Consider the following 27,435-nt stretch of genomic DNA (forward strand, 5'->3'; position numbering starts at 1 on the left):
AATGGATTATCTTCCTCTCATGAAAATTATATATTAAATCTAAGACAGCCAGACAAATTACGATTTAAGAAGTGGTGGAAAGTAGCACAGTTAAAATTGAATTTGAGGAGTAGTTGATGGATGCTATAAAATCCTTTCTAAAGAGGTTTCTGGAAGAGTGGAAGAAGGCAAGTGTCTTAATTAAAATATGTTGTAACAATTTTTTAATTTGGCTTCACATTTATCATAACAACAAAGAAAGAAGCTAAGAACCCAATGCCTGTATCTCTAGTGGAATGCACATATGCCTTTCTAGCTTACGTTAATCTGGTTTTGTGGAAGTTGAAGTATTAAAACAGATTGTTAATGCTTCCATCTGGGTCCTATTCTTTCCTTGTGAATGAGCTGAACATTGCAGCAATTTGTTTGTATTTACTGCCTTTCTCCTCAACCTTATCACCAGCCCTCAGATAGCTCAGGGAAAGAAAAAGCTTATCACAACTTCAGGGCTGCACAGTGCTGAGAAAGCAGGCAGCACACTAAGACCCTGGCAGCTTGTTGCATTTGCATCCCTGTGGGGTTTTTTTTTTATGTTTTACCATTTTCAGTTTTTGTAATAAGCAATAAAAAGAATTGATGATTCGATGTGGGATGCAGGAGACTCACAGAAACTGGAATTGAGATGTCTCGACTTCCCAGAAATTGGCTTTAAGCACAAAAATACGAGTGTTTAGAAAGGAGCAAAGTACCTCTTAAATGAACTTATGCAGAGATGATAGAAGATTGCAATGGGCATATGCAGAGTGTTAAGCATATTTAGTAGCCTACTTTTCCTTACAGATAAGCTGTTCTCAATACTTTTTTTGCAAAGCTAAGCAGTGGCACTATATAGGTAATGATTATGGGCTACTCCAATGAATGCACAAAGAGAATTTCATTTCTATGAGTAGTGCCAGTGACTACAATGGGACTATTTCCATGTGTAAAGTTAGCCTGGAGCACAAGTGTGGGCAAAATTGAATTGTGGCAATGATTGAATATATTGGCTTGACCTCTTGAAAAAAGGTAGGAATTACTATCAGATGACAGGAATTATGAAGGCTTGGTGTAGATCTTCTGTTCTGAAAAAAGGTAGGAATTACTATCAGATGACAGGAATTATGAAGGCTTGGTGTAGATCTTCTGTTCTGGAAGATCAGTTACGGATTGTCTTGAAAAGTGGGTGTTTAATCTACATATAATCCAGCATTGCAAAGCGATAGAACTGGAAATATAAGTCAAGAACTAGTTGTTAAAATGCTGTGTTCTCTTACAGTCATGAAAATCTTTCATCTGAGGCTCTCGAAGCACTCAGTGATTGAGTGAGCATTACATATTCTTGTAGAAAGGAACTGTTAAGTATTGTCACGTGGAGCAGTGAGGAGATTATCAATGGCTGGTCAGGGATCATGCCATGAAATAATGAGCATTTGCAACTCTTAATATTCTTCTTAACGATGAGGAATTATTTGTTCTAATGCTCAGTGTTTGCCATAGGCCGCAGGTTGGGCTCTATCTGTGGCCATTGCACAGAAACTTTGTTGGCCAGTTCTACCTTCTCCCTGGAAGAATGAGAAGGGTATGGCTGTTCCTAGAAAAGTCAAGACTGTGCTAAGGAAACAGGAGATACTGTCTGCTAGTATAACTGGACTGGTCTCTGCAAAAAGAATCTCTTTAGGAGATTTGGAATAAGAACACTCTGTTGCTCTTTTCTGTGGTGTCTTACCCTGCTTCCCAAAGTCAAGATACCACAGGCCTCCTCTGCAGACTCTGCAGTGCACTATAGGCAGTGCAGAAGACCAGAACATTCTTTGCCTATCTCCTATAACCCTGTATGTGCTCCCAGCTATACCAGATAGCACAGCAGCGTTCCTAGTGTCAGTAGTTTACTCCACTCTGAGGATGTGAGACACCTCCATCAAAGCCCTTCTACGCTGCCATAAATGGAGGTTCTCTTGGAAGACCATATTGCATAATTTATAATTAATAAACCAACGGTGAAGAATTTAAACCCGAAAATAATTGTGTGAAAATTTTAAGACGTTTCTGTGATTGGAGGGAGGTAATTTATTGCCATGTTTCTGAATGAGTTGTGGGCACACTATGCTAAGCATGGTATTAAAATGATGAAGAACTAAAGGCAATTCACCTCAGCTGCTCCTGAAGGACATCCTTGTCCTGTACTCCACTAGAGCACCAGCGTACTGCTGAGTCAGGCTCTCTCTGCCCAGCAGGCTACAAATACCCCACATTCAAATCAGGGAAGGAAATCTGTGAAGAATCCCTCTGCCAAAGGAAAAAGCAAGAGTTATTTTTCCTTTAAAATCTGTGTGGGGACACATCAGCTTGCAGATGCATTCACAAAGCTTTTGAGAGGGCTTTGTTGGGTCGGCTGCACCAGCAAACCTTCTTTGCAGTGATGCCAGGCACTCGGAAGTGGCCTGTCCCACGGGCCGCTAGGTGGCACTTTAGGGACGTGGCAGTCACTTGGTTTTATTCATTATGCAGGAGCTGATCACCAGAACTAGGGGATTTTTGGGGTTTTTTTTGTTGTTTGTTTGTTTGGGGGGTTTTGGTTTTTTTTTTTTTCTGTTTTATTTTGGGGTTTTTTTGTCTTGGTTTGAGGGGGTTTTTTGTTTGTTTGTTTTGTTTTTTCGGGTTTTGTTTGGGTTTTTTTTTTGTTGTTGTTGGGATTTTTTTTTACGTGGTTTTTTTTTTTGTTTGTTGTTGTTGTTGTTTTGTTTTTTTTCAGTTGGATGTAGCTATTTCTTTATTTTTACCTGCCCCTGCACCTCTGGCTGCCGAACTTTGCCATCCTCCTGTCCTGGCAGCAGGGAGATGTGGCCAGCCCAGTGACCCAGCCACGGCCAGCAGGTGCCACAGCCCTGAGCATGGGCTGCAGGCTGGCTCTAACAGACACATCACAGCACCCAGCTCACAAAAAATGGCCTGCTCTCACAGATTTTGAAATCTTACCCTTTTTGACATTTTCACTGTGATTTATATTTGCCTTCACTAGAACACAAGGTTTACCCTTTCTTTTCCTTTCCAGTTCTCTTTGGTTTAAAACAGTACTCTCCTGCAATGAGACCATAAAAAAAGATAAAAAGGAAAAAAGAGAGGGTTGTTCTGGAAAAGTTTGAGTTCTGTTTTTTTTTAAATTTTCTTTCTCTCTAGGCCCCTTATCTGACCATGATTTCAATTTTTCTGATTGTTTGAAACTGACACTGTAGAATACTAATCTGTTCAGTTACTTTTACACTGTTGGAACAAACTGGTTCTTCAAAAGCTGCCTTTTTTTAATCTATAAATAAATAACATGGAGTTGGTCAGGGTTTTTTTTTTTTTCCTCTCCATTCTGTGGAATAAGTGAATATATTCTTGCTTTTGATGCAAGGTTTGCTGTAGACTCCAACAAGACTGTGAGCAACAGAAGCTGCCTGCCTGGCCAGGTTAAGGCAGATATTTAGTGCTCCCTGTCACTAAAGGGTCATTAAAAGCTCTCTTTCCTGTACCCTGACACTTTTATGTGTTACGCAGCAAAGCTACACCATGAGGACTTTATAGTATGTGTATTACATATCCCTCTGAAGGGCTGGATTTACTCTTGCTGTCCCTAAATGAATGAATTGGTTGTCATATTTATGTGGTCCAGACTTACTGTGTGGTTCTGTTCATTATTTGAGCTTTACCATCCCCAGACCATTCATTAAACCCTTGTGGACTTTGCCAGTGCTCAGAGCCTTAATTTCTTTCGAATATATAAAAAGCTATTGTAGAAATCAGGGAGGTTATGGGCTATTCAGCTTGCTGATAAAGAAATATTCTGTTGCATTCAATGGACTTTTAAAGGTCTTTGATTTTTATAGATGCACAAAAAATTGCTTTTTTCCATTTCACTCTCTTTGACCAGAAACCTACATTTACAGAGAAAGACTTTCAATATATAAAAACCTTTTCAAAATTCAAATGTTAGCATGCAGTAGTTATTAAAATTTTTAAAAATTAAGATATTCATATTCAAATACTGGAAATATTACAGTGTGAGGGGCTCTTTGGGTTTTTTTTAACCATCAGGTAACACTGCAGATGTAACACACTTAAAAAAGGGTGGGAGAGAAATCTTGTTAGTCCCTCACTTCCCTCTCTCCTGAGGAATTTCACATGTGTTTTAAAGAAATTGGTTTCAAAACTTCCTCCTCTGTGCACATGTTTGATTCTGTATGGTTGCAGAAGAGCAGTACCACAGAACCACATTGCCCTTGCACCTTTCTGTACAGCTCTTATTGTGTCTGTTATGGAAGAAATAAAAATGCTATGGAAAAGTTCCTCCTTTATAAATATGCCAAATTCAGTGCTTTCTGTTGTTTTTATTTAACTTACACAAGTTGGAAACTTGTGACTGCTACAGAGCTTGGTGGGCCTGTGCAGAAACCTCTTTGCAACAGTGAGTTAGGTTCTTTGGTGTGCAACAAATTGTTACTATGGCTAAAATCCTGGCCCCTTAAAAGTTTGAGATTGTGAACTTGGTTTTAAACACAGGCTTTCACCTGTATAGAAATGAGCCTCATTTGAGGAGGGAGCAGGATGGCAGGTTGCCCCTGCTGCCTGGGGCCATTGCCAGCCTGGCTCCACCTTGGCAGAAGCTAGGAAAGAGGAGAAGAGGCTGTCTGGCTGTCTGGCTGGCTGGCTGTCTGTCTGTCAGGGCCAGGTGCCTCAGCCTCCTGCTCCTGCCTGCCTTCCCCATCCTGGGGAGCCAGCCCATAAGTTCTGGACAGAAAACAGCCCCACCCATGTTTACAATGCCGTGTTTGCTGCTGTGCACCTGGGGACAGGCAGTTCTAAATCCTGCCACCCTCACTGGTGCTGGGCCCTGTCCTGGTGGAGGACATCAAAAGAAAAAACTTTCATGAGAGGCAAAGCAAGTGATTAATCCTCTGCTTTAATTTGCTTCTCAGTCAGGTATTTTGGGAAATCAGGTGTTTTGTTTTGCAGATGTGTAGATCTGGGTGGTGAGTTTTCAGCTGGATTTCTGTTTGAAATGTGAGAAGGGAGGAGGGAAGACTTGTCTGCTTTTTTATGACTTGTGTTTTCAGTACCTTTGCTGGAATCTTTGGTATGATACTGGCTTTGTCACTTCAGCCTCACAAGTTTCAAAGATAGAGGCTAACTCCTGTGAATCTTCATTGGTTTCAGGTGATAATAAGGTGACAGGGCATATCCAAGGTCTTTCTAGCTTTTTTCTATTCTCTTATTTTTTCTCACAGTATTTAGGCCATAATGGTAATTCTAGAAGAAATTCTGGCTACTAGATTGTTTACATTCAGAGACATGGTTCCTAATGCTTCACTAAAAAACTTTTCTCCCATTTTCCCAGCACAATAAAATGCAAGAATATGGTTTCATTAAAAATCTGCAAAAGACATATGTCATCCATTCAGCTGTCACCCTAGATCTCCATTTTCCCTACTGTTGAATTGTTAAAGTAACTTTTCTTTTGTGTGTAACATTTCCTTTCATTGACTTTATTGTATGTGACTGCTAGTCATTTTCTGGGTGTAGCAATGACTGATTTGTTGTTGCAGACAGAGCAGCCATCTGAGGTTGAATTACATCCTCAGATGAACAGACCTCCATCACAGGCAGAAGAAAACAGTTCAGCAAAAAAGGTGAGATCTGCACACATGGTACCATTATGGAGTGATTTTCCTTAATCAACAAATGTGGTTGTTTTAAGGTTAAAAGTAATTAAACAGAGCGCTAGGGTTATGTTTTTACATGTTTACCTTTGCTGGAGGTCAAGACACTGGAGGAGAACTGTGATCATATGTGACATCAACTCACATAAATCATTAAGAAACCTCTTAGCGTGTACACATTGATGCACGTGCCTTGAGAGTGACAGTTTGCCATTTATTTCAAATCAATAGGGGCTTGTGGAGCCTTAGGGAAAACAGAAAAGAGTTTGATTGTACTCCAGCCCTGTCTCACTGTAGTTCCTCCAAATTGTGATGCACTTCTTGGTTTCAGTTATTGAGGATTTGATTTTGATGTGAACACCTGTTTGGTAGAGGTCAGGATCTGCCACTAAATGTACATAGAATGGGAGAGATTTGCTCAAGATGTGCAGTTTCTAATATGTTTTTGTATGGACCTATCAGTTGTAAAACCTAAGCACTGAAATTAAAATGGCACCCTTCAAAGGGCTTTGCTTAGGGGTGGAGTGGCCTTAGCAGTGGCTGTGAGCATTTCCTCTCTCCTGATCATGCTCTGACCACCTCCTTCCACCATCCCCAGCCAGAACAGGTTTGGATAGGGAGCAAATACAGATCGTCCCCATTCTGGCCCCTCCTGTAGCCAGAGAGCACCTGCAAGACATTTACTCAGCCCAACCAAGAACTTTTGGCATGTGCTGGATGTACCTTGCCCAGGGAGCACCATCACAACTTCTTAGTGTAACACGGAGCACAGGCAAACATCCAATGTCATCATTTTTTGCATGTGACAGTGCTTTCTGGGCAGTGTCCTTGCTCTGCTTGTGCTCATCGTGTGCTCCTTCCAGCCTGGCCCTGCTCTTTCTCATCCCACCCCATGCTCACTCTCATCCCACCTGGTTCCCTAAAATGCAGTGATGCCCCAGGCTGTGGGGTGTGGGAGGCAGGTGGGTGTTGCACTGCTGAGCCACCTTCCAAAGCAGCAGCAGAAACCAGCCAAAGAGCCTCTGCCAAGGGATCTGCCTGGACCATTGCTTACACTGTTGTGTTTGAAAGGGGAGAGGGAGTTACCCTGTGGATTTGGTAGGTAGACTGGCATTGTGTGTTGGGCATTACATTTGTGGAAGGCATATGCAAGTTCCTCCCTTGCTGTGTGGGGCGTGTTCCACCCTTGTAGGGAGCTGTGCCTGTGCAGAGGATTCCAGAGCATGGCATTACCAGATATCTGTGCAGTCATGATGTGCTGACATCCTGATCAGAACATCTGATAATATTTTTAGATGTTTTTCAGTAATTACAAAACTGTTTTTTAATGTTTAAACCTTTTTCCTTATAATTAAAATTATTTTAGGAGCTTTAACCCTTCTAATATGAATGATTGATGGTCTTATATTGGTTACATTTTGTATCACTTATAGAAGTTTCTTCTTGTGAGTCAGGCTGCTTACTACAGTGTTTTTTTTTTTCCTTGTAATTGCTTTGTCATTAAATGTTTCCTCATTTTTTTTCTTATTTTATTAGCGTCTGGTGAAAGCACAGTAGTGATGGTAATCTAGCACAGTAAAGTGTGTGATAGTGAAATTTGGTCACTGGTTTTGTCTTTGATGCTGAAAAATCCTGTCTCAAGTCAATTCAACTTTTTGAGTCCTAGCTTTCTCATTCATGAAATGAGGCTGTAATAGCCATATCCCTTGTGAAATGTATCTAATAATAAAATACACTGAAGAGGATACATTTATGTTTATAATTTAAATCATCTATAAGGTGGTAAAACTGCTTCTCATTGCAAAAGAAAGGATGTCTTAATTTATAATAATGAAAACACTTCTTACCACTGAAGTCATTAAAATGCAAGACTCTGCTTTACCTAGAAAACACAGACTATTTCTCTGATGTAACTTATCAAGAGAAATAGCTGGCCTTTATACTTCAACATGTTAATTTTGCATGGATAATGTAACGTATTTGTATTTCAAAACTATTCTGTGTTCCTTCATGTAAGAGAGGAGGGGAGAAGGGAGAGGCTCTGTGCCAGACGTGTGAGGCAGTAAGTTGGGATGCAAGTGATTAATTATTGATTCTTTCAAACTGAGCATAGTCAAAAATAAATCTTGCTCTGTTTTTAATGCTTTTGGGTGAACTGGGGGCTAGTACAGGTGTTTATACCCCTCCCTCCACCTCCACCCAATGCACACTAAGCTGTACAGCCCAGTTGTGAAGAGTCTGTCATCCAGATGAAGGTAAAACACCCTTTCATTCATGAAGGGATTGCAGGAGTTACTGTTCCTTTTTCAAAGTCAGAAACCTGAGAGGCTATTGCCAAATTGGAATTAAGCTCTGTACGTCTTTAAATTATGAAATCTTAACCAGCTGTCAGCAATTTATGTGACACAAGTATTTTTCTAGCCTAATGATGGGACACATATGGCCTGACTTAATGTTGCTGTGCTTTTTCCTTTCAGGAGGTTGTTCTTGCTCAGCCACCCTCCAAACCCGCGCGCAGGAAGCTCCGGACGGAGGCACAAGGGCTGGAGACCCCTGAGCTTTCTCCCACTATAAATGTGACTTCTTCCCTGCCAGCAGTCAAGCCTCACCTCCCAGTCCAAAAGTAAAAACCTGTACCAAGCATGCCAAAGTGTAGCGTGAGATCTGATGTAGCAGGGTTTGCTCTTTGTATAATTTTGGGCTTAATAGTTCTGTTTCTGAGAATGCTTCACAAGATACAGATTCTGAAATCTACATCTGCATTCTGAAATCTACATCTGCATTCTGAAATCTGCATCTTCTGTAGATTATGAAATCTACCTCAGTCTTCTCCAAAGCAGACTAAGCCTGTAGTGACTGTCAGTGGTATTTGATAGGTAGATAACCTCTTCAAAGGTGTCCTACTTCTGTACCTGCTAGACATGCCTGAGGAGCAAGCCTAGCGATTCAACCATCTCTAACACAAGCTGTTTTATATGTGAGGGTCTGTGTTTCTGCCTTGCATGTGTCTTCTGGAATTTTGCTCCTTCATGTGGACAAATATGACCAAAAAATGCCTGGGAAGCTGAGTCATGAAATGCTTGGTGTTGGTCATATCCTTGTGATATTGTTTCATTGTGAGGCATGTTGGAAACGGGCTTGTCACTGGTGTGAGATGAGCCACAGACCAGTGGTCTGATAATGGTCAAACCCAACATGTGTTGTTTGCTCTTGTAAATACAGCTGTCAAAGCTGTCAGCTGACTTACAGGGATTTCACTCTATGTGTATTTAATAGTGATGGAGAAGGGGCTGTACAAGTGGTAAGCAAAGGCACTTGAGGCCCTGTTGGGTCTGTGCATCTCCTTCAGCTGAAGCACTGTGCAAGCATTATACCTCACCATCACCCAGGCCTTGCAAAAGATATCTGATTCAGTCTGAAACAAAATCAAGCTGCCCAAATCAATTGAGCGTTTCTTGGCAGACTGTTTATCAGTAGACTGAATCTGTGCTGCATAATTGGAGATTACAATAAGTAATAAGACTCCTAGGATGCTCTTAAAGTACTATTTTGTGCTTTGGGAGTACATATTCCATAGTGGTTCAAAGATAACAGCATTTGTTAACATCTCAATCCTGACTTGTCTATATCTTTCCTAAAATGTTAAAATGGCCACAGACATATATTGCTCTTCTTTTATTTTTTTGCCTAACATTTATTACTTTCTAGCCCATGGAGAGTAGTTTGCAGGAAAATAGTGAAGCAGAAAACTGACAGTTCACTGGAAGATAACAGCATAAAGTCCTGTCACCGTGCTGAGAGAGAGTCTATTGCAAAAATCAGTGTCATCAGCTCTGTTAAGAGAGAAGAGCTAATGGGAACTGTGTGCCACTGGACCATATTTAAATAGGGCATCTGTTTTAGATCTAATCTGGCATTAAAGAGCTCTTGTTTCCTCATGTAAAACTTTAAAATAATTTATTTGGAAAGGGGCTTGGATATTCAGTCAGTATTTTGTGTATTTTCTTTCTTTTTTGCTGTTGTTATCTCTCTTGCTTTGAATAGGTAGGTCCTTATCTACAGCTGTCTGTTTTTATACCTGTCTGCATAGCTGTCATTTCCTCCAGATAAGTTACCACAGGCTATGAAGCAATAAAAATTCTTAATTAATAAAATAAATTCTGAAAATAAAAAAGGTACATTCTTTATTTTAACAGCAAAAGAACTGAGGGAAGTCCATCAGTCATCTTCCTGTTTATGATGTCAGATGGTTTTGGTGGAAGTGACTGCTTTGAATAAAAGTATTAATTTTTGAAGAAACATCAGAATCAGCAGAACTCTGAGACAGAATTTTCATGCCAATGTCCTTTCTTTCTGTATAGAATGACTTTTGTATTTTATGTTAACCACTCCTGACTCTTTAAATTCTACAAGTCTCTGAAAACAGCTAATGCAAAGAAACTGCAATAAGCACAGCTATGCAGGGATCATTCTTGAGCTCAATGAGAATGCAGTGATCTTGAAATAATTGAGACAGCCTAAAATATTTCTGTCATTCAGGTTAACAAGTTTCAAATATTCCATCCGATTCAGGCATCTTATTTCAGTGTTACATTTTTCTTCTCTTAAATCTGTAGTTTGTACCTTGTCTTTGACACATAGTCCAGGGTGCAGGGAGCTATGCAGAATGGGTGGCTGCTCTTCTGGCATCAGCTGGTGCTGAGACTCTTAATTGAAATGTCTTGTATTTATCTGTCTGGCAGACAGTCTTCCAAGCAGAAAAGGGCTATTCAGACCGCTATACGGAAAAACAAAGAAGCCAATGCTGTGCTCGCCAGGTTGAACAGTGAGCTCCAGCAGCAGCTGAAGGTAAGGAATGCATTGAAAATCAGGGACAAAGCTCCCTGCAATCAGTTCTGTGTCACCTCCAGCAGTATTGAAATCAGAGCAAAAAATAGGACAGTAGTTGAAATAAGCACAGAGATGAAAGCTTTTAATGAGAACACATTGCCATCCTTCCGTGGGTCAGGTGTTACTTGCTTCCATCTTCAGCAAGCCAGTGCCGTTACCTGTGTTTTGCAGCAGGAAAAGACAGAGAAGTTTGTCTAAATTCACTAAAGAGAAGAAAACTGAACTTGTAATTCAAGTTGTATTGCTGACTGGAAGCTTTCTGATAGAGCAGAGCTCTGCTGTTTTAATGGAGACCAGAAGGCTTGATGGGTACTCCTCAGGCACATTTTGTACTGAGGCTCAGGGGGGTTCAAGTGCACTCCCACTCTGGGCTCTGAGCCTGCCCAGATGGGGAAGCAGACCCCGGAGGAGTTGCAGTCCAGCCCAGCTCCACACTGGCAGTGAGCCCTTTCATGGGAGGCCAGCAAGAGCCTGTCTGGCTGCCCTTTCCTGGAGCAGGGTGCTGCATGTGAGCATCCCCAGAGTCCTAACACACCTCTCCTCCTGCAGGAGGTTCACAAGGAGCGCATTGCCTTGGAAACGCAGCTGGAGCAGCTTCGTCCTGTCACCGTCCTGTGACTGCCTGCATGGCCGTGCACGAGCAGGAGCAGAGCAGTGTCCAGCAGCCTTGCAAGGAGAGGAGTTCTGTGCAGCTGAGCAGGGTCTCTGCCAAGGCAGGGGGGAGCACTGGCCTTGCTGGCTCTCTCTTTGCCCCATGACACACTTTTTGCCTTTGCAGGTGAGGAAGGTACAGAAAACAAATACCTGACTATGGGATATTTACGAGTGGGGGGATGCTTTGCCTTCTTTCCTCCCACCTCCCAGCCTAATGTGTAAATGCAGTTTATCACTGAAATGAATAACCTGAGAGTATTTTATTTATGTAAAGAATTCCTGATTTATATGCGTTTGGCAGCACCTCCTGCCCCGATCGTTAAGAGGTACAGCATTCCTGAGTTCTTGCTTAAATTGAAAACTCATCCTCTGAGATGGGCTTCTGGATGTTACTGATTCCTGTAAGATTGTATCATTGTAGAGTACCTGAGGATTTAACATACCACAGGAATAGAACTTGCAAGATGTACAGAATCTTTATCCTCAATCACATGTCAAATAATTATTTTCTTAGTACTGTTTATTATGCAATCACGGATGTATTTTAATGTTAGAGAACTTGTATTTTATTAGTTCAAGTCATATAAGAGAACAGTAAAAAATACTAAAACATAATTATTTTGGAAATTAGGAAAAAAATCTTTTTGAGCTACAGCTGTTTCTAATCACCAGTATTTGAGCACTTGCTTGCAACTACCAGTGTCTCTGCATTCTTTTAGCATGTTTGAGATGGCTGGTGTATAGCTTTTTTCTTTTCTTTTTTTCCTTTAACCAACAGTGTATTTCTAACAAGAGGTTAAAAATGCATTCAGGGCATTTTTATAAAAGCCATTCTATGTACATTTGTATTAGTTTGCTTTGTTGTCTTAATAGCTGCTGTTTTGTTTTAAGGATGTGTACAAGAACTGTATTTCCAGAAGACGGAAGATAGCAGAAGTGCTATGTATGAGGCAATAAAATGTGAGATGGAAGTAATTGCCTTTTACAGCAGGCTTTTGTTAAGGTTCCTTTGCACATCAGTGGAGATGCTGCTGATAGGAGAAAGCTGCTAATGCCCATCTGTTTTCTAAAGGAAGAAGCAAAGATTAATCTTTAACATGCATTTGATCCAGGGCCAGCTGAACCCTGTAGGGAGTTTTCCCTGGATGCAGTGGTGGCTTTGGGCTCAGTTCTTACAGTGGAAGCTGGCTGTGAATGTTGCAGTATTTCTTGGGGCAATACTCTTGGATTGGGTGACTTCAGACATAATAATGTCAGCCCTGCTCCTACCATGGGTATGGTGTGCTTTACTGCAAGGGGATGTCACCTGCCTGTTGTCCACCTTAAACATGACCCTGCACACGTCTCACTGACCTGATTTAAGTGTATGTGGTTGCCTTGCAGAAACCTTGCAGCAGTTTTGTCACCCTTGTGGGTGTATTGCTTGCTCCCTGTAGCTGTGGGATGGCCTGGGGCTGAGAGGAAGGTTTGAAGCAGCTGGGTAACCTCTCCTCGGGGTGTGTCATGGAATGGCTGCCGTGGCATATCAGAGGGCACCAGAGCAGCCAAAAGTTTTGTTGAGAGATAAGAAAGGCATCACTAGGAGTGTTTGAAGTGGTAAGGAAACAGTCTGCTTTGCTGAAAGGAATGTGGAAGGGGGACGGGAATCCAGAAGTCTGCAGGTGAAAATAAGCATTGGCAGAATTGTTACTGAAAGTCTCTTTTTGTAATGCACTAGTTTTGATTCAATTAAAGATCACTATGTCAACAAGCAACAACTGTTCTTCTGGATTTGGGACTTCTCTCATGTGGCTGTTGCATAGCTGGGGTCAGATGGTCATTCTTGGTCAGTGACAAAATGTGAGGAATGCAGGCTTTTCTGGGAATCTGCAAAAGAGCCACTGCCCTCTTGCTAATAGTGGTATTGCTGAGAATTCATCATCATTTATTTCATTTGTTCATAATACTACTGAGTCATTCCTGAGATTTAATGAGGTTAAGTGCTTGCCCTGTTTGCTTTTTAGTTCATACATTGTAATTTGGTTAATAAGACCTTACTATTTCATAGGAAAAAATCATATGGCACACTTGTCTTTTGTTTTATGGGTAATTTTTAAGGAAGGCTTTTAAATTACTGCAAAGAAGTGTGTACATTACATTTTTAAGGCAGTAGAGGACTTCTTCATGTTTGAAAAACATTTATTTCACCTTTATTTATTTCCCATTTATTTCACCTGAGTTACTCATGGAATAGACACTCTCCAAGGGAAGAGTTGAAGAGTCTCCTTTTTCAAATGTCTCCCTTCTAAAATCCATGATTTTTTTTTATTCACTGGAAATTATGATACTTGCTTAGCCAACAATGAAATACTTGCTTGGCTGTTACTTTACCACTGGATTAATCAATAAAAGTATTTAACAATTCCTACATTTTAGTGTTGCAATCAAATCCTCCACTCAGCTTCAATGACTAGAATCTGAGTTGATTTGTATTCTTTTTGGTGAAATATCAGCCATGATGATGATACACCACTTCACACATCAGTAAAATGAAATATTCAAGGAGAGGTGTTGATGTGTTATACATAAGAAGCAGGAGGTTGCTCTTCTGTGTGTTTCAATGGTTAAGCATTTATGGCAGCCCACACTGCCATAAATGAAAAAATGTGTCTGTTCTTGGGAAGCTTGTTAGCATTTTGAGGAGAGGAGAAGGCATCATGGAGCTGTGACAGTGCTTCTGTCCATTGCTCCCTGCAGCCATGCTTATGGCTACTGTTAGCAGGCCCTGGCTGGTCCAAATTCACATCTAAATCCAGTTTTACAGATTTTCTTCAAAATTACTTTTTCTTTAGAAAAATGTGGGTGGAGCAAAATCATAATTTCTTGCAGAAACCTTTACATTCTCAGACTTTGGATGGGAGGTGCTCCAACATCCAAAACCATTTGGTCAGAAAGTGAGACCTCACAGGCTTGATGTCCAGGGTGCTTTCTTGAGCTACAGGTGAGTGATCAGCGTTAAGCCCCTGACATCCCTGACCCAGAGCAGCAACTGAGGTTTGTCTGCCCCAGCTGCCAGGCTGCTGAAGGAGTGGAATCACATTTCCATGCATGAGTTCTCACTGTCCTCAGTTTTTGCTTTCTGTAGGTACTTGGGCAGAGCACAACATCCCCAGCAGGAGAGGATAAGTGGGAACAGGAGCACATCCTTGTTTCTGAGTGGATGTGCTGACCATGAGCCTGGTGCCCCTTCTCAAGTCTTCAGTGGGCAAATAAATATTTTTGTCTACAAAACAAAAATAGGCAGAGCAGATAAGGATCTTGCTCAGTGTGTCTGTAAGTGTGCACTCAGGTGTATTCCATTTGTTCATGCATTTCTTTATGGGTCTGTTAACATTCATATCACCTGATACCTATATTTGTTTCAATCTATGGTAATTCTGTGGTGAAAAAAGAAATGCCCAGCTAAGTGTAGTGACTGATTGGCTTTGAAAATAAGCCATTTTTATTTGAGCCTTTCAAAATAAATAATGACCTGGTAATTAAGCAAGGCAAACAGTTTCCATTTCTGAGGCATTCCTTTATTAAACAAACTACCTGTGAACACACATTAATCCTTAAGGATCAATGTCCCTCTCCTAGTTATTAATATTATACTAGGATACAGTGGAAACATTACCAACTCTTTCCAGAAAGTTCCCAGTTCCCCCTTCCAGAGAGTTTTGGTGATGTAACAAAAGTATCTTTAGTCAAGGCAGCCTTGTTACTGGCAAATTGTTGGATATCCTGTTAAAGTCAAAATATTATCTTCAGACTGCATGGCAGTAGTTTTCCTGTTGGAAATTCTGTATCTACATCAGGGAGAGGAGTTTGTTTGGCTGTCAGCCAGACAGTTCCAGCCTGATGGATGATCAGAGGGCTGGAGCACCTGTCTTGTGAAGATAGGCTGAGTTCAGCTTGTTCAGCCTGGTAAAGAGAAGCCTCTGAGGAGACCTTAAAGCACCTTTCAGTACCTAAAGGTGCTACAAGAGAGCTGGAGAGGGACTTTCTGTAGGAGCATGTGGTGATAGGACAAGGGGGAGTGGCTTCAAACTGAAAGAAGGCAGGTTTGGATTAGATATAATGAAGAAACTCTTTACTGTGAAGGTGGTGAGACACTGCAAGAGGTTGCCAGAGAAATTATGGCTGCCCATGCCTTGAAGTGTTCAGGGCCAGGTTGGATGGGGCTTTGAGCAACCTGAGCAGTGAAAGGAGCCCCTGTCCACAGCAGGGGGGGTTGGAACTAGATGATCTTCATGGTCACTTCCAATCCAAACCAGTCTCTGCTTCTACAACACTGCCAAGGCTAGCCAGCATAGGGTGATGAGGCTGTGCATGGTAAAATGACCACAAAGGGATGGTTGGGATTTGGAAACCTTCAAGGGAAGCATTTAGGATGGGCATAATGTGAAAATTGCCTGTTGGGGGTGCATAGGTTGCTTTCCTCTCAGCTGAGCTTCCAAATCAGGAGGCAGAGATCTGCAAAAGTTGCTAGCTGGGAAATGAGGGATGTCCATTTTCCAGTACCATCAGCCTTTCAGTCTCCAGCATACACAGCCTTTGACAAGAAAACACATGGGTTCATGAAGCCACATATTTTATTGACTAAAGAGTAAAATATTTTTTTTTCAGGAAAAGAAGTAAATCTTAGTGATTTAGTATCTTTGAAAAGAGATTATGTATTTTGAAGCTTTTTTCAGCTATCTTGATATGTGCTATGAATATATGCATTATGTTTTACTCTGTTACAGATTTTTTGATACAAAAAAGTTGTATTGCAAGCATTATGGTTGTTAATCTAAAAAAAATGCCCCAAGGCTATTATATATTTGAATTTTAACTTTTAAATTAGATAGCCAGATTTAAGTAATTTGTTTTCACAGCTGCAGACTGTCCCCATGGTAAGCTGCAAAATGTATAGTGTTCTATACTATGCCCATCTAATTTTGGAAAATGTATGTGATATGAAGCTGGGTGCTACATTAAAATAAAAGTGTCCAATGGTTCAAATTGCCTTGCTTTTGTGGTTTATTTAGGATGTTGATGGTACAGATCTGCCAGGAGACCAGAAACTGTGACACCCAGTGGAAAAAACACCATGTTGAAATGGCTGACCTTCAGCTTTGAAAGATGAAATCACTTACACTGGAATTGTACTACACAATAGAGACAGAGAGAGACTTATTCAAAGTGAAATCATATTTCCTTAGGCTCCAGTTAAGTCAAAACTTCATCTTTGCTTTGTCAGGCCTTGCTTTGTCAGAATTCAGACATAACTCCCTGATTTAGCCCAAAGAGGGACACTCTTTCACCACTGTGAAGGAAAAACCATTCCCAGCCTCCAAGAGACCCTTAGTCAGAGGGTGGCCAGGCAGGACCTGCAGGAGGACTCCAGGTGTTCCACACCCAGAATCCCTGTGATCAGTGGGTTTGGCCCCTTGTCAGCTGTAAGAGCTGAATTTAAACTGGGAAAAGGAAAGCCATTTGAATAACTGGCCTTTGTGGGCAGGGAGCCAGAAGGTACAGCATATTCTGCTCTTTAACTAGTGTGATTTTTAAGAATTATGTCACAGCTATCCAAAGAGCAGAGCTTTAAAAGAGGAAATAATGAGTGATAAATTAATTCTTCCAGCATTAAGCCATGACAAGGGATGTTTTATTGGCCTTAAAGTATGTCTCTGGTGCATGTGAGGCACAAGGCCAAGGCGTTAAAAACTTGTAAATATTCTGTGGGGAGCTATTCCCCATCAGCAGTGGGATGGATTTAGATGGTTCCTCCATGCTTAGTTTTTACAATTAGATGGTACTCTGGGGTGCCTTCATGCAAATCTAGATTGGCTCTATGTATTTAAATTAATGGTTTCAATAATCTTTCTTAAAAATTAAAAATGCATCTTCCTGCTCCAGAGAAAAGTTCTTCGTTAAAGTGGGAAAGAAAAGAAGTAGGAGAAGCTTTAAGAGCCCTTTTTTATCTGTTTTTTAAGGTAGTGCTGCTTTACAAGTGTGCCTGCTTCAGTGGGATGTTTACTTGGATTTTGCAGTAAAGCAGAATAAAGGAAAATTAACAAAGAAATGGAATCCCTAGGTATCTGTAGCCCATAGCCAAATCAGAGTTCCGTCACCTCATGGTCTCGTTGCTCCTCCTGTTTTACAGTGCTCTCAAATGCATCTTGGAGCAGGAGGCCTTGGGGATGTGAGCTCCACTTGCAGCAGACTCTCTTATCCTCAATATTGCCTCAGTACCCACCGTTTTGGGCACACATCTGGAAGGAGTGGCATTAGCTATGTTCCAGATGTGCTAGCCCAGTAGTCCCCCCACTACATGCTGAATCAGTATTTCCAGTTAAATCCTGGATTGGTTTGTGTTTATTGATTGTTAGCTTAAATTGCATGAGACAGGAAAAATATCTTATCTGAGGACATTTGGAAGATGCTTCATGCATCAGAAATGTGATGGGCTAGACAAGACTAAGGCTATGTATTACATCTAGTCTGGTTTTTGTGGGAGGGAGAGAGGATAGGAGAGAAGGGGAGATTGCTTCCTTAGCCTAGGCTGGTCCCACAAGAAATGTTATCTTTTTACATGCCATCCTTGGTTCATGTAGGGAGCTCATGGGTGTGCTGTGGTTTTCAATAAAACATGGGTTTTACAGCTGGCAGATGTGCAGGTAATGCCTCACTGCCACAGGCCCTCCAGCAGGACCTCATTGCCCTCCAGAGATGAGCGGGAGCAGAGCAGGGTAGCTCTGTGACAGCCAACAGCATCCAGAGCCCAGCAAGGAGGAAGGAGAATGTCAGCTCTGGCAGGACCATGATGAGGAGGGAGGAGGAGAAGGAGGCCGCATGTCAGCTCTGGCAGGACCATGATGGAGAAAAAATGTGACCCTGGAGAAGTAATCATGCTCCTGAGGTGGCAGGGAAGTCAGTGTGCCTCTGCCACTTTGCTCCATGCCCACAGGAAAGAAGAACATGCTTAAAAATGCTCTGCTGGACTACTCACTGCCAGGACGCTTGGAGTAGGGCTGCCACTTGATACGTGAGTTATTCCCTTCCAAGGTCACTTCAGGAATTCAGTAGTTTGTGCTGTCTGTCACAGGTTTGGGTTGTGTTAAGGCAGTGATATGAGTGTTGAGCAGACCGATACAGAGCACGCATTGTTTACTGCAGTTTTCACGCTCTTATCTGAGAGGAAAAGGCCAGCACATGATCTCACCTGGATTTGTTTTCCAGCCTCGTGCTGTTTGTAAAGGACACTGTAGACTTGGTCAGAAATAATGGTTTCCTTTTTCATTAATGAGTTCTTACAGCAATTTCCCTTCAGAGTTATCACCTTGGATGAAGGAGGTGTGCACTTCCAAAAGCAATTGGCCCTCCCAGTGGGTCATACTGGGGGCACCACTCTCCACCAACAGAAAAAGCACTCCTTTTTGGGTGTCTCAGTTTGGATGCTAAAGAAACCAGTGCTGCCAGAATGATCAGTCATCTGAAGCTATCAGTCAAAATGTCTCCTGGGAATAAAAAAACCCTCCTTGGGAAAGGTATGTTTCCAGCATGTAGTACCATACCACATAGGGGGAAAAAAATTGTTGCTTTGATTGCTCTCCAAATATCTGGTTGTATTACTCAGAAGCTGCTTCTTCAGGGCTGCACTTTTTGAATTTGTATCTGCAAAAATCCACAGGAAATTTGATCCAAGCATCCCAGGACTTTTGATATCCCAGACTTTTAGGGGCTCTGATTTGGAACTAACCTTCCCATTTCACTACAAACTATTTACTCCTATCATTCACCCAGTCACTCATATTAGAGAAAATAGTAACATGCATGTATTTATTCATACAGCCTTTGGAACTGCTGCTGCAGGTATGCCATACTCCTGTTAGAGCTGGCCATGAAGTGCACTTGGAGCAATGTCAGAGTGAGAATAAACAAGTTATGGGTGTTTGGGTCAAGTGTGACAGACTCCAGGGCTAGTGCTGGACTGCAGGGGCTGAGGTGGAGGCAAGCCAGCAGCATCATTCTCCTGTTCTGAATTTTATCACCATAGGTAAGTCTAATTTGAGGAAGAAAAATGCAGTTTAATTTCCCCCACCTTAGTTATAAATCTAACTTAACCTAATTCGTATTTTAATGAGTTTGATCCTCAGCTGGACTTCATTACTCTTTTCTCTAGTTTGATTCACTGCCTTGTTTTCTAGATGTGGCACTTGCTTGGTTTAGCACAAACTGGGAAGGCTGAGCAAAGCACAGGTGCTTACTGGCTGGTCCTGCTTTCAGCCCATAGCCTGGGGGACTCATCTTGCTTTTGTTCTCCTGTACAAATGTATGTTGGGGTTTATGGCTTTGCTCTGATTGAGTTGACTCTGGAAGGGGCTTTGGCTGCAGGTGATGAAGCAAAGGGTGTGTATGACACATCATCTGGATGGATATAGTCTTATGTAGACTTGCAGCTCTGCAAGCTGAATATTGAAATGGTCAGTGGAAACCTGCACTCAGCTCCAACTGAGCACAGGAACCTGACAGTGCATGACACAATTTGGGAAAACTTACAGAAATAATGGTATTTGAGATTAATAGCAACACTAGCACAGGACACACAGGGCTGTAGCTCCCGGTTGGCCAATCTCTTTCAAGATGTCACTCTGATATTATGCAGTGCTAAAAAGTGTTAGAGAAAAAAGGAAGAGCCCTAAAGTTGTCAAAACCAATTCAGTAAATAGAGTTTGGGTGACCACTGCCTTGGCTGACACATTGGTGTTTCTTCTGGCATCCCTGGAACCTGAAGCATGTGGTCTAGGCCAGCTTCTGCTTCACTTCTGACCACAGTTATTTCTCTCTGCCTTAAGCTGAAATACCTGTAATGCACACTCAGCATTATAAGATCTATACAGACGTATTTACAGAATACAGAATCTGCTTTACTTTTCCTTTTGTAGTTCATTATTTGGTACATATTTTTTTAAGCTTCTCCTGTGTTATTTTTCTCCAGTATAGACAGAGGAATTCCCATCTGTTCAGCCTGTTTTCTTCCAGATATTCGTCTCTAGTTGGTTTTGTTGCTTCTCTCCTTTTTTGTTGTAGTAGTAGTAGTAGTAAGGTAGCCAAATTGAAGCCAGTTTGTTGTCATTTCTAAAGCAATGACTCTGTAAAATACAGCATCATGACACCCAGGAGTTTATAGTCCTTATTTTCTTTTTTCCCCATTATCTGGCAGCTCTACAAAAGTCAGCTGGCATCCTGGAATGGTGGGATCATACTAATGAATTGAGAATTTGTAAATAACACTATACAAGTTTGGAAGAGACAGTGTGAATCTCTGTCTCTCACTCTTTTTGCAGGGTTTGCATCAAACCTGAAGCATAATTTTAAAGCAATAATATTTTTGTAAACCAGCAGATGCATGTGTGAGCCCCCCTGCCCCATAGCACATACATTCTGTAACAACATTGAAAATTTCTGTGAGAGCTGGAGCAGCAGGCCCAGGCTGACTGAATGCCTGTGTCTTCCTGAAAAGCAGTGCTAATAAAAGGTGTCTCTTCAGAAGGATAAAAACTCTCCTCTGACCTTGTGCTCTTTGATTTCCGTTTCCTCGGGTGACAGCATCACTGTGTGCATCTCCTGAGAAGGTGAATCCCAAGCTCACGAGTTGCTCTGGAATTTTTGGTAATGGTGACTCTGAGCATAGGCTTGGGAAGCTCCCAAGGAGAAGGACCGTCTTGCAGGTAATTTTACATCCTGAGGTGTCTCATTAGCAGACTCATTTTTTTAGTCTCACGAAGAAGAAGTGAGATCAAAGGCAGGAGAAGAGTGAGATAACAAAATCAGTTCTAATAAAAGTAATGGATGTCTCAATCTTTACTTCCCTTAAACAGGAGTATTTATTGCTCCTCTTTGAATTTTGCAAAGCCTTTTGAGAGTTGCACTCATTTTTGTGCTCAGACATCACTGCACATTTTGCCTTATGCAGCTGTCTTTTATCATTAGGGAAGAAGTAATAATTCAGGCCTCAAATTTAGCTTTTGTCTAAAAGAAATGAGGTTGATATATGCACTGCCTACACAACAGGATACCATATAATCCCCTCATCTGTTAGAAGGGCACAAGTTATTTATGTTAATCCTCAACCTAGATGTATGTGTTTGGAGCTGTTACTTTCTGACAGTAGTTTTATTATGCATCTTTTACTGCAATGGGAAGTGGGTGACACAGGGGAGATGTGAGCTTGTTTGCTGTATGTTGGAGTCTGCTGTAGGCAAGTGCTTTAGGTTTAAAGCAGTAACTGTGCAGGTCAAGGGTAGCCACACTACTCAAAGAGACTGGTCTTTTTCCTTGTCTGGGTGGAATAAATTGTGAAGTCAATACACATCACAAAGTGGGAAAAATAGATTAAATTCTAGAAGTTCTTCAGGAGTGTAAGAAATTAGTATGAAAAAAAAAATTCTAAAAGAGGTTTGATTTTCACTTTCCTGATGTTGTGTTGGCCAAGGTGTGACAAGACTCAGTGAATGATATTTATGAATCCAGATTTCAAAACCATGAGATGAGCTTAAAAACAGTGACTTCTAAAATTTTAATGGGAAGTTTGCTTCATGTGACTTCTGGCCCCTGAATTTTTACTCAGGGCCCCTTTTTAATTCTTGACCGCAGATTTCTCTGAATTAAGCTAAGCTTACTCTTTTTTAAATCCCTTGCTTCCAACAGCTGGAGCTTTAAGAAATGCAGTCAATACTGGGAGAGAACAAATAGGCAGCAGTGTTGTTCAGCTGTCAATACTCATGCAACAGCATTTCTCCCATCCTAAATCTTTGTATTCAGTGTATGAGTAACGGACTACAGGTCCTTCTACTAGTGGAGGGCTCAGTAACTGTGACTTCCAAGAACCCTTTGCAAAGGACTAAACCTGTGTGTCCTGTACTTTCTTCAAGGTTTACCTTCTCAGAGGAGACTGCCAGAATGTTTGGGACTGTGAGGTGCCCAGTGGCAGGACTAGAGGCAATGGGCACAAACTGAAGCACAGGTGGTTCCCTCTGAACATCAGGAAACACTTTTTCACTATGAGGGTAGCACAGGTTGCCCAGAGAGGTTTGTAGAGATTCCCTTCTTGAAAATATTCAAAAGCCATTTGTACATGGGTCTGGACAGCCAGGTCTAGGTGGCCCTGCTTTAGAGGATTTCCAGAGAGCCCTTCCAAGCTCAACCAGTGTGTGATTCTCTGAGAAAATAATATTGTGCCATTAGAAATGGGAACATCCCATCTGCATTCACCACCACACCCAGCTCTATAGAAGAAATTAGAAGACATTCCTTGCTGCATTTTGCTTATGATTTGTAGCCTGCATGTATCTCATGTTTAGGCAGCAGCTGATCATAATTATTGAGCTGAGTGTTTCTCTAGTGATATTTAATGAAACTGAGTTCTTGTTTCTGTGCCCTGGAGAGGCAGGAGAGCAGTGATCTTCCTTGAGTCAAACAAGATTGGTCTCAGCACATAACCCACTTTTTTGAGGACTGTAATTTTTCAGAGAGACTGAATTATTTAATCAGCAGTGACCTAATAACATATATGTGGCAGGTGCAACAGGGCTCAGTGAACTAATGAAGTATGGATGGCCCTGGCTCAGGAGTAGGGGGATGAATCGGGAAGCTAATATGGGATGAGCCAGCCAAAGAGATTATTTTCTTGCACAGGCAATAGGGAGAGCTCCACAAAGCTGTCTGAAATCCTGCCTTCCTAGAAATCCACTCCTTTAAGCTTGTGGACTGGATTCTTTGGCCCTCAAAGAGAGTCAGAATGCATTTCCCCTTATCTGTAACCAGCTGACAAGGAAATAGAGACCTGGACTTTATTCAGCATTAGCATGAAGACAACTGGGAAACCTAAACTGTTGGGACTGACTGGGGGCAGGTGCTGAGCATTGCCAGCCAATGTCCCACACTGTGGGACAGGCAGCAGGGGGCCCTGACAGGAAGCTGCTAGTAAATGTAGGTATTAATGGGGTGGGTTACAGTTTTAGTCATAAAATAAGGAAATAATTGGTTTAATTATGAGAGGGAAAAGTGTTTGAGGCTGTCTTTGCTGTCATGGTGTTTGATTCTTTGCAACTGACACTGCAGATGAGAGTCTGAGATGCCAGAAAGGAAAGATAGTGCAGGCATTAGGGCATGAGCCATGTAAATCTAGATTCAGATCTTTTCTGTGGTCTGGGGAAGCCATCAGAGATGGACTTAACCTTCCTTGGTTCCACCTGGTTAGGAATTAAAGCTCAGGTGACCAGTTGCTGGGCTCCCTGTGCACTAAGGAGAGAAGAGCACTTCTGGAGGGCAGCCAGTACCTCACCATGGCCTGTCACCCTTGTGTCTTAAACCACCTTGCAGCAGCCCTGCTCTCCTGCCTTCCCAGCCCTGCAGCTGCTCCTTCCTGCCATGGCAATGCCCTGTGAGCCCTGCTGCCACCCCAGCTAGAGGAAAAAAACAAGCTAACACCAATCTGGCAAAAAATGCATTGTCTTACCCCAAACTAATTCCTTCCTTTGGCTTGCAACAAGGCCATTGGTGCAGCTGGGGCTGAGGAGAGGATCAGCAGCCAAGCCAAGGAGCCCATGCTGTCCCCGTGTCTGCCCTCAGTAGCCACATACCTTCTTCTGCAAACAAGGCCATTATTATGGGCTCCTGGAAAAGAATTAAGGCTATTTGAGCAAGTAAGGGCAGAGCCAAGTCCTTACCTGTGGTGTTTTCAGGGTCCCCTGGATGAAGGAGGAATTGAGAAATCTGATTCCATGTTCTTAGAAGGCTAATTTATTATTTTATGATATTATATTATATAAAGAATGCTATACTAAAACTATACTAAAGAATAGAGAAAGGATACTTACTGAAGGCTTAACAAGATACTAATTAAAAAACTCATGCCCTTCCCTCAGAGTCCCAACACAGCTGGCTGTGATTGCTCATTAAGTAAAAGCAATTCACATGTTGGATAAACAATCTCCAAACTGCATTCCAAAGCAGCAAAAGAGGGAGAAACAAACGAGATAATATTCTTTTCCTTTTTCTCTGAGGCTTCTCAGCTTCCCAGGAGCAGAAATCCTGGCGAAGGGATTTTTCAGACAATATGACAGTGACACTTTCCCTGAGCTGCTGGGACATTCAGAGCAGCCGGGTGAGGAGGAGCCATTCCTCTGGGCACTTAGGGAGCCACAGCACGGTGTCCCCTCAGGGCGTCCCCAGCGCGGTGTCCCCTCAGGGCGTCCCCAGCACCATGTCCCCTCAGAGAGCCATAGCACGGTGTCCCCTCAGGGCGTCCCCAGCGCGAAATCCCCTCAGGGAGCCACAGCGCGGGGTCCCCTCAGGGTGGCACCAGCGCGGTGTCCCCTCAGAGTGTCCCCAGCACAGTGTCCCCTCAGGGGGGCGCCGTGACTCATTGGCCCAGCTGGGCCCTGTGTGCTTCTAATCCATCCCAGGCCCTGTCTCACATCCAGCTGCTTTGACAAAGTTTGAGAAAGTTTGCTTTACTCTTGATTCCTCATTTTTGCACAGCTCACTCCATCTGAGTCTGAAAGTCAAAGCACTGAAATACATCAATAACAGCTGTGCTCGCAAGCCTCCTGTCCCAGCTGATAATTAAATGCACAATGTCTCAAGAAAAACTCATATCTAGAGAAGACAAGTCCAGCTTTAAAAAAAAAAAAACAACTGAAAGAAACATCTGAATCTGCAGGTGCTTGTGCAAATTAAAGCTGCTCTCCCCTTCTCAGGTTAAAGATTTAGCTGAGGTCATGAAGGAGCTCTCCTATTGTTTAAAGCTGCTGGTGCATAAACTCATGGTTGTGTTAAGCAGCTATTGGCAGGGACACAAAGTGTCCACAGCCCCAGCCATCACTCCAGACATGTACTGTTTGGATGGATGGATGGATGGATGGATGGATGGATGGATGGATGGATGGATGGATGGATGGATTCTCTGCAGGCACTGCCTCAGCCTGTTAGCTTGCCCTGTACCTTCCCAGCCTGCCAGCCAGGGCAGGGACGGGGATCAGAGTTTGCAGGCCTCAAGCTACAGGGAAATGTCATTTACTCAAGGCTGGCTGAGGGCAGAGCTTGTAGCCAGCTGGCCCTACCCAAGGTAGAATTGATGATGCCTGCATGTTAGTGGTAAGAAAAGATCCACTTGATTATAGATTATGTCTATCATGTATCTCTCTGGCTTGCTTGGGGAGCTGAGCAAAACATGATCAGATTAGAGCAGCTGACCTGAAAAAATGTTTATTTTTCCTCTGTTCAGCTGGGGCTTTTTCTGGGTTTCATTTGCTCACAGACTGCATTACAGGGAGCAATACCTGCATACTCTGAGACTGGCCTAGCACAGTGCAGTGCTCCCAGCAGTAGCAGTGGGGGACAGAAGCAGCACTGCCTTGGGTACATCTTGTCTGAAAAATATCTGTGTCTTATCCCTGGTTTCCATGGTCTGGCTGGGGGCAGTTCTAAAAGCTGGAAATGGCCTCAGACTCCTCTGGTGGAAGACCACCTAATTTTCTCAATGCTGATATTTCAGTTGAAAAGCAGCAGCCTGGGTGTGAGCAGTGTGAGCAGTCTGGGGTCCCGGTGAGAGACGAGGCTGCAGGGGCACCCAGAACCCCCAGGACAGCTCTCCAGGCAGCATCTGCCAGGCTGGAGGATATCCAGTGCCCACCAGGGTGGGTACAGGCAGAGCTGCCATGTGGAAGTGCTCCAGCTCTCATGCATATGCAATAAAGACACCAGAGCATTTTCATCAAGAGGTCTTTCTGTTCCTTCAGTCTATGAGATCTTTATCTGTTAGTTTTTGGACAATATTTATTCCTTCAGGCTTATATGGGTGGGAAGAGGACGGTTTGATGGGAAGAATGGCCGGTGCTTGTTCCCAGGGGCAGGAAGGGCATTTTGAAGGACGTGCTGTACATCAGCGCTTTTGTAGAAGGTACACACACTTGAACTCTTGGAGAAGTGTGCTTCATAAATCAAGGAAAAGCTTTCCTGAAAATAGAAGGTTGAAGCAAACAGGGGAGGTGGTGGGTAAACACTTGTGTGGTTCATGGCTGCCTCATTCTTCACAGAATTAGCTGTTTAACACAGCATTGAAATGCTCTGCAGGAATTAAAAGGAGACATATCTAGCCTTTGTATTTGTGAAATTAATTTTGAAAACTGTGGATCAAGTTCAAACTGCCATTGGGTTTGTTTCCCAGGTCCACAGAAGTCTTGAAACCACAGTTTTGAGAGAGGCAATTAACTCCTTAACCTCAAGATGTGCATTGACATGAAGCATTGTTAAGGGTTCCCTCGCTAATCACTTCTGTGGTCTTTAATCAGCTGACACACACATTCCTCGACTCCAGACAGCTCCTCAGACAGCCAAAAGTAACGACCCTCCTCTAAAGCAACCTCTGCAACACGTCCTTAATTCTTTCCATATTGCACATATTTTCTTAATATACAAAGCTGTGGTATACTGAGTTTGTGGGGGCAGCATAAAATTAGTATAAAAACAAATAATACTGAATCTGCCGTGCTTATTTTATTACTCTGATTGCATTTTATTTATTAAAAGCCCTTCTTTTTTTCCTCCACTTTTTTTTTTCTTCACTTCCATGAGCTAGCTGACGAATTCCCCAGCTCTTACACTTGATCTTTGAAGAAATTAGGGGATTTGTTGGAAAATTAGTTTGAGTTTACAAACTTCTTGAGGTAGGCTAGACTAAATCCCATTTCAGTAATGAGCTCTAGATGACAGGAGACTTTAGCAGGAACTTCATTCAAATAGTTATCACCTCCACTAACTTCACCTTTTGAGTGAGGCTCCAAGGGGTCAGGTATATCTCCTGACCTAAAATAGTTCCACCTCCCTGTAGTAGAGGTGGCCTTTGAGTCCTAGTAAAATATCTGTATTGTAAAACGGGAAATATAGTACTTGAATATCTGTATATAGGCCTTGCCCCGGTAGGTCCCAGTTGTTCTTGATGGGCTGCAGCTGTGATGTCCTTAATTGGGTGGCAGCTGTGGCTAATGAAGATAACTGGGATAAAAGGGGGTGGGCTGGCCCCTCAGGGAGGGCCTTGGAGGAGCTCTGACTAAGAAGTAGGGACAACACTGCTGTGAAGAGATGCTTGTGAGAAAACCACTCA

The 27,435-nt window shown here is 42.4% G+C and overlaps 1 protein-coding gene across 1 annotated transcript in view; it reads left to right on the forward strand.

Moving 5' to 3' along the window:
* Positions 1–16,286, forward strand: part of REPS2 (RALBP1 associated Eps domain containing 2) — a 95,289-nt gene extending 79,003 nt beyond the window's left edge. The window contains exons 15-18 of the mRNA XM_059493658.1: positions 5,604–5,687; positions 8,195–8,340; positions 10,460–10,565; positions 11,157–16,286. Coding sequence (XP_059349641.1) covers positions 5,604–5,687; positions 8,195–8,340; positions 10,460–10,565; positions 11,157–11,225 — 405 coding nt within the window. The 3' untranslated portion in view covers positions 11,226–16,286. The remainder of the gene's footprint in view (positions 1–5,603; positions 5,688–8,194; positions 8,341–10,459; positions 10,566–11,156) is intronic.
* The last annotated feature ends 11,149 nt before the right edge of the window (positions 16,287–27,435 follow it).

This window comes from Ammospiza nelsoni, chromosome 2 (assembly GCF_027579445.1).
Source record: "Ammospiza nelsoni isolate bAmmNel1 chromosome 2, bAmmNel1.pri, whole genome shotgun sequence".
NCBI classification, from domain to species: domain Eukaryota; kingdom Metazoa; phylum Chordata; class Aves; order Passeriformes; family Passerellidae; genus Ammospiza; species Ammospiza nelsoni.